At 39.3% G+C, this 15,063-nt stretch overlaps 2 protein-coding genes across 2 annotated transcripts; one reads left to right on the top strand and one right to left on the bottom strand.

Annotated features, from left to right (window-relative positions):
- Nucleotides 1-2,411: 2,411 nt before the first annotated feature.
- LOC140160126 (cytochrome P450 2U1-like) lies at nt 2,412-13,298 on the bottom strand. The gene is made up of 3 exons (XM_072183404.1): nt 13,025-13,298; nt 8,458-9,393; nt 2,412-2,491 (listed from the first exon to the last, which is right to left on the bottom strand). The coding sequence occupies exons 1-3, from the start codon at nt 13,296-13,298 to the stop codon at nt 2,412-2,414; spliced, it is 1,290 nt and encodes a 429-aa protein (XP_072039505.1).
- Nucleotides 13,299-14,202: 904 nt separating this feature from the next.
- LOC140160125 (uncharacterized) lies at nt 14,203-15,063 on the top strand. The gene has a single exon (XM_072183403.1). It carries the CDS (start codon nt 14,203-14,205, stop codon nt 15,061-15,063), a length of 861 nt encoding a protein of 286 aa, XP_072039504.1.

Raw genomic sequence — 15,063 nt, 5'->3', positions numbered from 1 at the left:
TGCTCCTCAGAACGGGCAGCTGACAGGAAGTCAGAACTTAGCTTTACACCACGCTCTGCTGCATCGTTTACAACGTTAATGGCACGGACATTGGCAACAGAGGTCTGGAAAGCTGGGGATTGAGGCCAAGTGTCAACGCTGTCTGAAAGGAAGCCATCATCAAGCTGCAAAATGCGCATGGTGAACCAAGAGTCCGTTCCTGCTAGGTCAGCTAGGGTTGTTGCTTCTGTGATGTTTGTTGGGAAATTAGGTTTCTTGAAGCCTTTACCATAGCGGTTACTTGGGATGATAATTTCTGTGTCAGGTTTGACTGCCAGGAGCTTACAGGCTAGAGCTTGTTTCTCTACTCCAGGTACTTTTTCACTGAAGAGTGCTAGTGGAACCATCTCTTCCGTGAGATACCACAGATGCCGCTCCATTGCTGCGATGGCACTTGCAGAAACACAAGCATTCACCTCTGAATACAGCAACAACTGCTTGTATAACTTCAAGTCGTTATACGGCGCATCAACAGCATTGCTACATGTTAACCACCATGTGCTGTATATGATGGTTGCGAATGTGACAAAGTCGCGAATCTTCGGGGGTTGGTGCTTTGTTGTGACTGTTCCTTTTGGGAGTTGCCGAATATGATCTTGCAAAAGAGAGATCTTGATTGAATATAATAATTTGGCCATCCACCTTGCCTTATGTACTGCTCCTGGCCGCTTGAAAGTGATGGAAGTCTGGAATCCAAGGTAGAACATGGAGAGCTCAACAAACTCATTATAATCATCTCTTACAAGATCCATTTTGGACCTCAGGACAATTTCAGCATCAGCTTTGAATTTCCGCAGTAAGGTCTGTTGTGTCTGACTAAACTCAGTAATGTCAAATTGGGCAAGTGGCTGCTCGCTATTCTGCGGCAATATGTTGTAGTTGGATTTGTATCGGGAAAAGAGGGTTACCTCAGGTGATTTGGATGTCTCTATTTGGAGATCCCTGAAGATTTGGGTCAGCATGACCTCGCCTACATGGTGTCGGCATGCTGACCATAGGAGTGCTTTTCCAAGATGAGTCTGGATTGCAATGCATGCAGCGGACATATGGCCTGTGTTAGAAGCAGTAGTATCAAACACCAAATTTTTTATGTTGTCAGCACAATTCCAGGATTGGAGCAAGTTGACAGATAACTTGGAGATGATGTCACCCGACTTGCGGTCTGTACCAGGCCTGTAAGCCGGTACTCCAAGGAGTTTCACATTATTAGTATCTCCCACCAGGACACTTAGTCTTTCCTCCTTTTCATTTTGGTTTGAAATGGATGACATAAGTTTCCCGTCCCAGTGCAGAGATGCAAACTTTGGCGGAGTCCATGCCTCTTTGGCTGAATTTGCAATGTCTCCCACCACTCTCCGTCTAGATTTGTCTGCGGTGGCATAGGATAAGGCCAATTTTGAAGTATCTCCACCAACTTCTCTTACTAGTTCTTCAGTAAAAGCAGATTGTTGTGTAGGTGTTATTCCCATTCGTGTGCTAAGAGAAACAAGATTTGGTGATGCCAAAATGTTAGGAGGTATGAAGACTGATGTTCCTGTTCGAGTACGACGGTGTCCTGTTGGAGTTTCTGTATCACATTCAGAATCGCTATCAGATGAGTCTGCATCACTATTGCTATCTTCACTGGAACTAAGAAGAGAATGAAAACTAGTTGATGGTTCATCCATCTGCTGTTTACTTCTTTCTTGTCGCTTTGCTTCTGCGGCTGCACGTTCTTCTTTGCGTTTTATTTTTGCTGCAAGTACTGTATCACTGGAGCCAAATGTTGCACATCGATCTCCTCTCATGGAATTCAGGAACAAGCGGTCTTCTGGGATTGTAATCAGTTCATCAACATTTTGTGGCCAAATTGCAAATGTTTTACCGAGTTGGCTTTCAGCAAGCTGCAATTTAGCACAAGTAGCTGGAGTTTTTCTCCGCGAAAGTGGGATTGCTCGAATCTATGCGTTTTCATCGGCAAGCTGTATGATCTTCTTACATGCATTCTTTTCTATGATCATGGGAATGTTAGCTTTGTTGTAGAACTCGGCAACCTGGTCTAACACAAGCTTTGCAGTCTGATACTTGGTTTGTTTTGAAGCTAGTCCTTGCTTTTGGTTATACAAGTAGCACCGTAGAACCTGTCTGCTTGTTGGAAGCTTTGATCCTGTGATAATTGAATCGGCAGTAGTGATTCCTTTGCCAAGCCCAAATATTTCAATGCTTTTTCTTGTACACGATTTAGAAGTTGTCTTGGATGACTCTGGGGTTTGTTCTGCACTGGCAGAACTTTTTTCAGCCATATTGTCATTGATATCAGGATGTTGATAGCTGCAGTGAAGACAAACAACTTGTGAAGATGCTGAAGAAAATCCCAATTATAGGTCTATATACTAAGGAATAAGGTATTTCTCATCAGGGTCAACAAGATGGGGCATGTTTCTTGTCATCTCTCTGACCATGAAATCATGCTCTGACAGAAACATAAACAAACAACCAGAGGAAGTACTATTTATAGAATTATTAATACCCACTTTTCCTAGAATTATGTAAGATCCTTTTGAGAAAAAAATACAGCCATACAGTACTCATGGAAAGCAGACAAAGTAGTGACATTGACATGTTGGTAAATGGCAGCTATTAGCTTCTAAGGCAGCTATTAGTTAAAGCAGTATGCCTAATTATTGAACAACACTTGATAACATCAAATTTCATTTGCCACTCTTTTAAAGCAGTAGGGCCTAGTATTAGACACAAATACATATGGCAGCCGTGATTTTAATGTGCAAAGTAATGGAAATATACATGGCAGCTATTAATTTCTAATGTAGAAGTGATTCCATGACACCATGCCAACTACTTAAAATGTTGTGAAACCATTAAATATTCCATTACCATTGTTTTAAGCATGAATAGATGCAAATTCCATACGGGAGCCATGATTTCACTGTGTAAAGTAATGGGAATATAAATGGCTGCCTTATGTGAAATCGCGGCATTTGCTGTAAAGATCGCGTCGAAACTCATGAATTTGTATTTCTGCATTCCCCAAAAGGTCAACAGCCCGGGTCAACAGGAAGTCTCCAAAGAGGTCACCAGGTATATCGTCACCAAAAGTTATCCGCTAGGTCCCCGAAAAGTTATCGGGTAGTTATCCGCTAGTTCCCCAAAAAAGTCATCGTGTGGTTACCCGCTATAAAGTTTCCCAAAACAGTCATTGGGTAGTCATCCGGTACCTATTACCTGAAAGGTATGGTTTCCCAAAAATTTATCGGTTAGCCCCCCGCTACCTATCTAATTTGCATGTGAAATTTGCCGGTGTTTACCCGATTACTATCGGAAGTTATCCGAAAAGGTCTGATTTTTTGATATTTGTTTTGCAAAAGTTTTTTCTCCAATCATATACTTTGAAAACTTCAATTTATCACCTTTCTAGATACTCTCACCGTTATACAACCAGACAGATCCACCAAAGTCACTATTTATCGCAAAAGCACACATACGGATCAATATCTGAATTTCGCTTCCAATCACCCTATTAATCACAAACTTGGAGTCATCCGAACTTTGTACCATAGGGCCGATACCGTAGTCACCAACCACCAGGATCGCGAGGACGAGAAATCTCATGTGAACAAAGCTATAGCGAAATGTAGATATCCCAAATGGGCACTGGAACTTACAAAACGCATGACGTGGGCGATAAACGCCCTAATAAAGGCCACGTAGTGCTACCCTACATCAAAGGTACCTCTGAAGCCATTAGAAGGACCTTTAGCAATTACGGTGTTAGCGTGTTCTTTAAACCAACCCGCACACTAAGACAAATCCTTGTGTCACCCAAGGACAAAACAGAAAAGAATGACATTACAGGTCCGGTATATATGCCAGGGCAATTTACTGTAACCGGACAGTGCAAAGAAGCATATTGTTGAAACTATACACACTCCTTAAAAACACGGTTTCAGAAACATAGGAGGCCCAGAAGTATAGCATCAGTGGTCTCAAACCACATTCACATCGAGTCTCCTGGACATTTCGTGGACTTAGATAAAGTTCAAGTACTCGACAGGGACAGCTAGGGACAGCAGGTGGTTCCAACGTGGAGTCAAGGAAGCAGTTCACATCAATGTTCCAACGTGGAGTCAAGGAAGCAGTTCACATCAAAGCCAACCAACCATCTCTCAACAAAGACAGGTGCCGGTTCAAATTCTCAGGAGTCTACGAGTCTGTTATCAGGTCAATGGTCAAAAAGATCACGACCTGATACAGCCACTCACTCGCTGATGAAAAATGGAGTACCATCTGAAAATTCCGAGGTAGGAATTAATTCCTTGTGTTTGGATCAAAAGTTTAAATTAAAATCTTGATTTCATGTTGTTAATGAGTTATGTACGTTTTACAAAAGTGTTGTTGTTTCAGCCCTCTTTACAAAATAACTCAAGAACCACAGGACCTACAAAATTACATCTGTGATATTTGAATTCTTTTACACATTCGCTATGAAATGATCAATGCATTTTTTACCAAAGCTCACTACCATTCGCAAGATGCTTTGAACTAGCAAATCGGAACAGTTTAAAATTGTTGCTAACTTTAATGTGAATAAACAAGAGAAGTAAGCAAATTTGAGAAAAAGGGTACCTTGCCAATAAATCAAACGTATTTAGGGTCCTTTGGAAGTCCATGTTTACGGATGATACCCCTTTCTATTATACCAATATTGAGTTTATTAATGGTAACGTGCAGTACTCGGAGAGGCCACTCGGTAACATCAGTCACGAGTAATAACTTCCACTAAGAAAGGGTTTGGACAATGAATAAAACTGTTGACACCGTCCAGTGAAAGAGAAGGCGAATCGTCTGGTTTCTTGAATATGAACTGATGGAAAAGGTGCGTGAAGAAGATGTAAAGCTCCATCTTAGCGAGGTTTTCTCCCGGGGGGCACTCGAATTTTTTTTTGGTAGGGGTGTGCCACCGCCAGTTTCGAACTCGAGGTCTAAGGAACTGATCGGCCGGCCAAAAAGGGGGTCTAGGGAACTGATTGGCCGGCCAAAAAGGGGGTCTTGGGAACTAATTAACCAGCCAAAAAGGGGGGTCTTGGGAACTGATTAGCCGCCAACATCTGAAAATGGGGTCGCGGAACTAAACAATGCAGGCCAAACCAGGGCTCAATTTCGTTACGTTTTTGCCACAGATTTGTGAAGGAATCGATTTCACTTTGATCAAGAAAATCATTAATGTAAAATTGGTCTGATGGGGTGGCCTACGATGGAAATCTCAGCAAAGCAAAACAGCATTCGGATCAAAATTACTAGACCCTGCAGACCTACCTATAGCCTACTGATAATTATAGCAGCAGCGAGCAGCATTTAAAAGCCCACCATAAAAACAAACCCACAAAAATATTTTTTCAGTGCCGTAACTAAAGAAAAACATTTAGGCTACATTGAAATGTCATGCATACATGTGACCATTAAGTATGCAGAATTTGACAACCATTCCACTATTGGCACTGAACCAGTAGATCGTAAATTACCTTTTAATTCACTGTTATGGCTAGCTGCAAGGACGTGTACATAATTATTTGAGGTACTTTTCCTTATATTTGGCAATTTTATTCCCAAAAGAGATCTCAAAATCATTTATTTCCAGCAAAGTGTTTATCAGCTGAAGGCCTCGGCACTCGCCGGCCGGCAGTGCTGCAATCACTGTTTACAATCAACCAACCAGTGTTGCCACTACTACAAAGTACAAGGAGCCCAAAATCCCGCCCAAAATCCACCTTATTCCTATATACAATGTGTTTCAATGGGGAAGAAATCGATGGAAAATTCCCTTTGAAGCTTTTTGGGCTCGAAATAGTAGGACAGAAAACACGCCAATCAAAATGCCAATGAGAGCGGAGATCAATGATCTGAGGGTCTATGGAACGGCTAGAAAATTTTTGGGGCTTCAAGAGCGGCAATCAATGAATTTAGTGGGTCTAAGGAACGGCTAGCGGCTCTGAAAAAGGGGGTCGTCGCCGCGGCACATACCCGTATAGCTGGGGAATGTGAGTGCCCCCCCCCCGGGGGTTTTCTCCGCCACACATGCGACGACCTGCAATAAATTTAACAATTTAAAATAAATTTTCTTTCATGCAAAACGTAAGTGCACTTAAACCCCCAAAATTGGCTTTTCGGGTTAATTTGAACGGTTTTTATATGAAAAAGTGGCCCTTTGTTAATTTTTCTTTATAATTGGGATCTTCTTGGGTACAATTCAACATTTTATCCTAAAAAGTGGACCACCCGCACTCCTGGCTACGTGCATATGCATGTTAGCCTACCGTATGCCTAATTGACGTCTATGGCAAGCCAAGGGGTCCAAAAGCGTGGAACTGCTACGCGTAGCTTCTTTCTCGTTACGTGCAGCTTATTAACCAATCAGATTCGCGGTTTTTAAACACGTGGAGCTGATGTAAACATCCTCTCTCACAAATATTACGTTGTTAATTTTTGTAAATGAAAATATCTGTAGTATATCAGCAAAAAATGGTATAGGTGCTATTTAAGTAATATCTGAACAGAATGATGATTGTTCTATATTTAGGGGCTATCATTTTCTTCGGAAGGGATCCCAAAAATAGGGGGTCATACTTTTTTGGAAAGAAAAATAAGGGGGAGGGGGTCATAAATTGATAATGACAAAATGTAGGGAGTCACAAGATGACTACAGATAGTGTGTTTGTTGTATTCAAAAAGACTGATTTCAATACAATTTTAGCCTGTCTAGGGGGTAAGGTGTATCGGTGTTGGGGTCGGGGGGTCATAACATTTTGATACCGAAATAGTGAGGGCCGCAATTTTATTGACGCCGACTTTTTGTAAATTTAGGAACCCCCCCGTTCCGAAAAAAAAAAAATATGACCCATTTTACTCTCTCCATATTTACACAGTGGCATGTGATATCGCTTTCCCTGCAGTATCTTTACACAGCGCTTTACATCAGTAGTAGTTGTTGTTTGACCTTCATATCCCCTGCACCGCTAACACAGCCCGAGTATAAAGTTACTTTCTATTAAACACGGTGTAAACTTGGAAACACTAAATAAATATGCTTTGTGTCATTTTAGCCAGGCATTAGCAACATGTTCTCTTAACACGTGCTGTGATTTGGCCTCCTTACCCGCTCGTTATCTATGCTAATTCCGTAAATTAATTACAAGATAATAATTGTGAAAGAGGATACCTAGCACTATGCTACGCGCAGCTAACGACCCAACCACGTGATTAAATTGGACTATTTTGAATGGTCAAACAGCTGCTCGTAACGAGAAAGAAGCTACGCGTAGCAGTTCCACGCTTTTGGACCCATTGGCTTGCCATAGACGTCGTCGTGGTTTCTCCAGAGACTAATCCAGATTATACTATAAACCGGTCACGGTATTGAACTACAGTGAAATGCCGTTTGTTAATGAATGTCGCTACTTGCGCTCAGCGACAAAAAGGACCGGTTTCATTCATCCATGAAAAAAGAACCTGGCATTTTGTGACTTGATTGCTGTCAAATTGGCGTCGATTAGATACAATGTATAAGCCGTGAAAGTTACGGGTCGAGCTTAGTAGCTCTTAGTGGCTTTATTGGGGAATTATTATCGATTCGTTAATTTAAGAGATGGGGTATGAACGTTTGGACAGTATTTATTGTGGGACATTAGAGCACATCAGACATATCGAATTGCATTCTGAATACGAAGAATGTCCTTCTGATATCAAATAATTTTGATTTTTGAAATTCGCAATGTAATACACATTTTATGGCAAATGTTTAAAAATTGATATTTTTGATATTGAACAGTACTCGAAGTAAACTTTATAAATCTGATGATTTATATTTAAAGTGTATGCAGTTGGGACGAAAAGCCGACGATCGATTGAAAATTTTTACCTTTCGTATTGAAGTTATGCCGGATTTTTTTCCCAAAACACCAAAAAAAAAAAAAAGAAGAAAAAAGGTCTTTTGGGAAAAAATCCATATTTTTAATATGAAAGGACAAAATTTTCAATTGATCGTCGACTTTTCCTCCCAGCTACATACACTTTAAGAATATGTCATTAGATTTATAAAATTTACTTCGAGGCGAGGACTGTTATATCAAAAATGTGAAAAATATCATATTTTAATAATTTGTCATAAAATTTGTATTATATTGTGAATTTCAAAAATGAAAATTATTTGATATCAGAAAGACATTCTTCGTATTCAGAATGCAATTCGATATGTCTGATGTGCTCTCATGTCCCACAAAAATACTGTCGAAACGCTCAAAACGCTCATTCCAGATCCCTTAAACGAAATGTGATCATTTATATTAGACTATTTTTAGGCCTAGTACACGATTTTGAAGGTTTGTTTTTTTGCCATACCATCACCTATAAAGTGGAAATACCTACCTATTGAAAACGGGATGAGTTCCTCCTTTTCTTGCAAAACTCCGTCTTCGTCAAGAAACCGCTCCGGATTAAATTCATCAGGCTCTGGCCACAAATCCGGATGATGATGAATGGCCCATAAATTAGGCACGATTATGGTTCCTTTGGGGATGGCATATGGCCCAAGGGCGGTGTCTTGCCCACATAAGTGAAGACCCGAAAAGGGCGTAATGGACGCTATGCGTTGAACTTCAAGGAGCGTTGCACAAGTAAAGGGTAATTCTTTTTCATCCGTTAGCTTTGGTAAGCGATTTCTACCCACAACTGAATCTAGCTCTTGACGAATGCGATCTTGAATCTGGGGAAAAACGATCATATATAAAACCGCCCAACGCAACGTTGAAGAGGTCGTCTCAGTGCCAGCTGCAAAAATATCTCTCACAATCGCTATAAGATTCTTTTCATTGACGAAAGAATCAAGATTCGATTTCTGTCTTTGTTTGATCTCATCAAGATACACATCGATGAAATCATTCGGCTCATTCTCTACATGAACTTTTTTGTGTCCATTTACAAAATCTTCTGCAAAATCCATTGTGCATTTAACATTTTTTGCCATAGCGTTGTAACGAGACAGTTGTAGGTACTTTACAAACGGAAAAAATTGAGCCAATGCAAAATTTTTCGCATTCTGGGTAAACGTATCCGTCAGGCGCTTAAAGCTAAGGTCGGAATATTCAAACCGCTTCCCCAAGACGACAGAACAAATGACATTAGCTGTGGCGTTGTTAAAGAAATGGGTTACTTCCAAGACTTTGCAGCTCCTAATTTCATCTGCTAAAAACGCGGCTTCTTCTGAGATGTTTGCTTCAAAACTTCTTTTTCCTACTCCAAGGCCGCGCAACGTTGTCAATATAATTCGTTTCTGTTCTTTCCATGAATGACTCGCAAACCTCCCTATACGTATGAAGAAAAACGAGGGAACATTAGAATTTGCCTGTGAGGTACTTTTCTTCTCCATTTGTGGGCGGATTAAACAGAACTTACACCATATATCCTGATCATAATTATATAGTTAATATATCCTGATAATAATTACATAATTAAACGTTCAAACAAGAACCACTAACAGCGAAATGTGGATATCCAACTAGTTTGCCTCACAGGACTACAAAGAACCACTAACCGAGGCGAAACATGGATATCCAACAAGCTTAAACTATGATAAATTAGCCCCCAATAGAGGACATCCAAGGCATGAAGACAAATCCAAACACAATCTTAGATAGTTTCGTCCCAGGTCGAGTGACTTCTTGAATGGATCAATGCGATGATTTGCTTGTTTTCCGCGAGAGTTCTCATCCCTAGGGTGCACAGTTCTCAACAGCGGATCATATAGGCCCTATGTGATTTAGAGAATATATCATTTCATCGCAATTTAGCGTCTCCTGACATCTTTTGCCCATCCATGCCACACGTATCCATCTCATGTATCCATCTAAAATAAACACACACAAGATGGATCCGATTGACGTGAGGCATTATTGATCATGATGCAGTCATGTCTACAGTATAATTCACCACGACCTTTGCAGGACTTAAACCCCATTAAAAGCTATTAAACCAAGATAACACTCATTGAAAACAGCTCAACTGATTAAATCAGCTCTTCTCTGGTTAAATCCACACTGCACATGTTTCTGTTTTACCTGTGCGGTATCGCAATGAGCTAGTATTATAGTTTCAGTTGGGTAACCGATTATAAAGCAAACGCAAGGTAATAATACTATTGTTCACGAAATTGAAACAATAGTCTGCTTATTGTTAACCAGCATTCTTGAAAATGAGAAACATAATTGCAGTTGACTTAACACGGTTTGGAAATAATTTCTTCATATTTTTTTGGTGTTATCTGTCGTTTACATATCCTTCCTAAAACACAAAAGTGCGAATATTTCCAAACTCCTAAATTAGCTAAAAATTTAGGACATGTTACAAGCTATATTTTCTAGAATTTCAGAGAATACTTTAAATATTGGCCGGTTATTTTTCACACAGTAACGTTAACTAGGCAATATCCTATTACCTATAACATACACTAAAACACCAAAGTGCGAATATTCCCAAACACCTAAATTAGCTAAAAATTTAGGACATGTTACAAAACAATATTTTCTAGAATTTCAGAGAATACTTTAAATATTGGCCGGTTATTTTTCACACAGTGACGTTAACTAGGCAATATCCTATACTTCTAACACTATTTGTAGAGGTCACGCGTCAATGGTGAGAGCACTGTGTAGGAAAACGGACAGTAACTGCAGTATGTCAGAAAGAGTGGTCAGGATACGCTGAATCTCGATGAAGGGATACAGTTTCTAACTTACATATTATACGGTCCACAACTTATTAGTTCCCCTAATACTTTTTAGAATAAGTCAAAATATTTTACGAAATGTAAAAAGATAGGCCTATGTATAGCCCTAGATTTGTTTTACACACGTGGACCAGTTCATAGCGTCACACGTCATTGCGTTCAGTCACAGTGGTTAAAGCGCTCCACAGACTCCGAGTATTGTACGTACAATATTGTATGCAACATATCTACGTTATTTAATCTATTGCCATTCTATTTCCAGTAATGTTTAAGTTCTAACGAATGTTTGATGACGAAAAATCGATAATATGTTACATGTAATATCTAGTAGAAATATATTATCGATTTTACGTCATCAAACATTCGTTAGAACTTAAACATTACTGGAAATTGAATGGCAATAGATTAAACAACGTATGTTGCATACAATATTGTACGTACAATAAAAAGTCTGAATACTGCTTAATTGTGTAAGAAAAGTTGCATCTGAGTCCTTAGCAGTCAGGTTTTGTTTAACATTGTTTAACAAACATATGGATAAACCTGGTCTACTGTATTGTTTGAGAGCTTACTCCTATTGACTCAGATGCAACTTTTAAAGCAGTATTCAGACTTTTTATTGTACGTAAAATATTGTATGTAACATAGCTACGTTGTTTAATCTATTGCCATATATCTAAGGCATAGAAATGTTGTTTTTTGCCCCCGAAAGGTATTAGTGATCGCGCGCCATTATCGTGATGATCGGGGATTCCTTTTTTGTGATGAATGCACCAGCCGAAATGTCCGTATTCCAGAATGTAATGAACATAACTCTGTACTCCCCCGGGGAGATGATGTATTTTGCGACACTCATACCCCCCCTGGAATAGTGCATGATGGGAAAGAGGGAAAAAGGTCTATATATTATATATAATATATAATGACTTTAGCATAAACACAATAGCGTATGGACACTGCCTGATTTATGGTTAAAAGTAGTCAAGAAAATCTCGCGCCAAATTGAGGCATTGTTACATTATTCCAAATATCTCGAGAACAAAAGTATGGAATCTGGCGCGGTTTTACAACTTTGTAGGTCGATAACACAGTGTTGATGCTATACTCTTTTTAGACATAAGATTTTTATTAAAGATAAGGAATCATATTGAATATCTCCAATTTTGAGTAGGCTTTATTACCCCTTGTACTTTACATAACAAGAGATAGCGAGATTAATCGAAGACAAAATTTAATAAATGGTACCTGGTAACTAATGAATATTAAAAGGAGAGGACCCAGTGGTGAAATCACAAACATTTCTTTCTTAATGAACCCTTTGTTTTCAAAAAGTCATGTTTTGGTAATCAAAGTAGCACACCATACAGAGTCTCTGGATTGAATAAGAAGTTTGAATTTCGAAAGGTTTGTTTAATATTACATGAGACTCAGTATAGCAATTCACTCACACTACTACTGGTCAGCAAACCTTGTATAAGTCATATTTGTAGCGGTGTTTTGATGAAATTTTCTCTTTCTCATATATTTTTAGTACATTTAATCATGCATTTCTATTGTCCAGACTATGATCTCTCATACCATACCAATAATCACATTTGTTTTCGTTTAATTTGGGAGATTCTTGTTTCTACCTTGTGTGCACTTCTCTTACGATTTTTCACACCATTTTTGATTGTCGTTAAGGCCTATTTTTGATGAAGTTCAAAGACGGTCCCTTTCCCATCTGTTGATAGATGCATTTCTTCTTTCACAATTATCAATTGAATATACCCAAATTACCTCATACCAAAAATAAGGCTTGTAAACTGCTTTGGTACTTACTTCTGCTTCTTTTTATTACACGTTCGTCAACTACAATTCAAATTTCCCGCCAATGTTGACATTATCAGTGCACATATAGCAATGACTTTATGCAAATGAAATTACGTAATTAAAGATACTCTAATACTAATTGTTGCGTGTTTTGAAAGACAAAGGTACACACTTGTATTTATCGTAAGTAACATTCATCAAAGTCATGCATGAGTGGAGATAAATAATAGTTGAGGGGTATTATTGACTGTCCTCGTATGTCAGCGCCGTTATGCCGTATTTAGGCATCTAGGCATTTGAGGCTTGTGGATCAACGTCTAGGCGTTGTACCTGTGCGTAGCGCACTATAAATCACTGCGCTATTCTTGTACTTTTTGTGCATAACTGTCATTTACCTACCTCCATCACCAAGATCTTTCTTGAGACGAGGGACTAGTCTATCTTCTAAACTGGGATTGTTGTAACCTTCCTTCACATATTGAAAGTTGTTTAAGACAACAACCAACTTCCCAGCAATGTTTATACTGAATACCTGACCGTACTTTTTGGCCAATGAATCGAGTAGTTGAGCCGGTGGTAGTCCAGTACGATATGCCGAAATGACAAGATTGGGTAGATATCCAACAAGTGGCCAGTCCTGGTGGTAGATGCCTATGGCTATAATAATATACATGTAGACACCAAAATATTAGTAGTAATGGCGCTATACAGATTAGAACAGATTGAATGTCGATAGCGATGAACGCCATGATTAACAATACAATTTTATTGTAAACGTGCGCGTAATAACGGCTATAGAAGTTTACAAGATACTGAAGAAACTGGTAGATTCCAATAATGAACCAATAAGTAGAAATAAGCCGGAAAATAAATTGAAAGAGTGTAATGTTATGGTATGGTACCGATGCTGCATCTGCAACTAGGCCCTAATGTCTGCCGCGGTGTGGCCTCCTTCAAGACCTTTGTCATATTTGTAGGCGTTAAAGTCCAGGGTCATAATGTGGAGCTTCTATGTACCTAGTGCATAGACTTTGTACTCAATGTTACAGCACAATGCCAAGGCCTATCCCATATCTAATCATATTTAAAACCAGTTGACAAAATAAAAACAGACAAATATATCATACATTTCAAATAAATCTTTGATCGTAATAATTCAGCGTTACGATGTCCTTGAAAATGATGCAAAATTATGTAAATACAAGGGAAAATATTCATACCAATTTATATTTTTACAAAATAAAAACAAAACAAAACAACAACAACAAAACCGCGTTTTAAACTTTACAAAATCCCATTTACTTTCTACAGTGAAAGTAGATACTTTGTTTACATACAACTTTTAAAAGTAAACACTTCAATCTTTGAACAAGTTCATTTGGATTGTTAGATTTCACTGTTGACATATTTCTTTTTATACAAATCCAATAAAAATGAGGATGTTATTAAAACTTACATTTTAGTGACGTTTCACCACTACACTAGTGGGGTCTCCAGACTGGCAACTCATCACATCTGACTGCTTCCTTTTATAGGCAACAGGAACCGCTATAGAGGGCGTGATGAGTTGGTCAAAGATGTCTACCCTCCTCAGCGACTCAAAGACGTGTGAGAAATTAGATCGAGACCCCACTCCAAAACACAAAAGAGAGCTGGTTTCAATCTTACAAAGGCTAGAGAAAGAGGACAAAATCAAGAAAGCGGACAAACAATTTCTGTATCCCACCTCGGAAAATGTTCCTCGAATTTATGGGAGTCCCAAAATTCATAAGGACGGTACGCCGCTTCGCTCTATAGTGGACTTTACAGGTTCCATAGGTTATAACGTGGCCAAATCTCTTGCCGATATTTTGAGCCCTATCGTTGGCCAATCTGAGCACCATGTTCTAAACTCTAAAAGTCTTGCGGAAGACCTGAAAGATGTCACACTTGAGGGAGATGAGATCCTTAATTCACACGATGTGGTGGCGCTTTTTACCAGTACCCCGATTGATCTCACCCTTCACATACTCAAAGAAAGACTTAACGAGGACAAAGATCTCAAAAATAGAACCCTCCTCACTACTGATGACATAATAGAACTTACTAAATTTTGTCTCGCTACGGTTGCGTACTTCAGCTATTCAGGTCAGATTTATCGTCAATGTTTCGGCATGGCCATGGGTAGCCCCCTCAGCTCCCTTGCTTGTAATATCTTCATGGAGTGGCTTGAGCAGAAAGCTATCTCTACAGCCCCGGAAAGCTGTCGCCCACGTCTTTGGAAGAGATACGTCGATGACGTGTTAAAAATCATACGCAAAGGACAAGTTGACAATCTAACTGATCATTTAAACACCATTGATCCCACCTGCTATGAAACCCCACCGTACCATCCGCAGTATGCTTGTTCACCCGAAGGACAAACTTCTCCCGCAACAAAAAGCAGAGACGATCTATGA

Source organism: Amphiura filiformis, chromosome 9 (assembly GCF_039555335.1).
Source record: "Amphiura filiformis chromosome 9, Afil_fr2py, whole genome shotgun sequence".
Classification (NCBI taxonomy): Eukaryota; Metazoa; Echinodermata; class Ophiuroidea; order Amphilepidida; family Amphiuridae; genus Amphiura; species Amphiura filiformis.
Note: the sequence above shows the minus strand (reverse complement) of the source record. Positions and strands in the feature narration are given on the sequence as shown.

Excerpts from the sequence above, each read along its gene's own strand:
- LOC140160126 (XM_072183404.1), bottom strand. The coding sequence starts at position 13,298 with ATGTATATTATTATAGCCATAGGCATCTACCACCAGGACTGGCCACTT. Across the intron at positions 9,394-13,024 it reads GAAAGATCTTGGTGATGGAG|GGAGGTTTGCGAGTCATTCA; the intron begins GTAGGTAAATGA and ends TCATACGTATAG. Across the intron at positions 2,492-8,457 it reads ACTCATCCCGTTTTCAATAG|AGCATGATTTCATGGTCAGA; the intron begins GTAGGTATTTCC and ends TGTTTCTGTCAG.
- LOC140160125 (XM_072183403.1), top strand. The coding sequence starts at position 14,203 with ATGTCTACCCTCCTCAGCGACTCAAAGACGTGTGAGAAATTAGATCGA.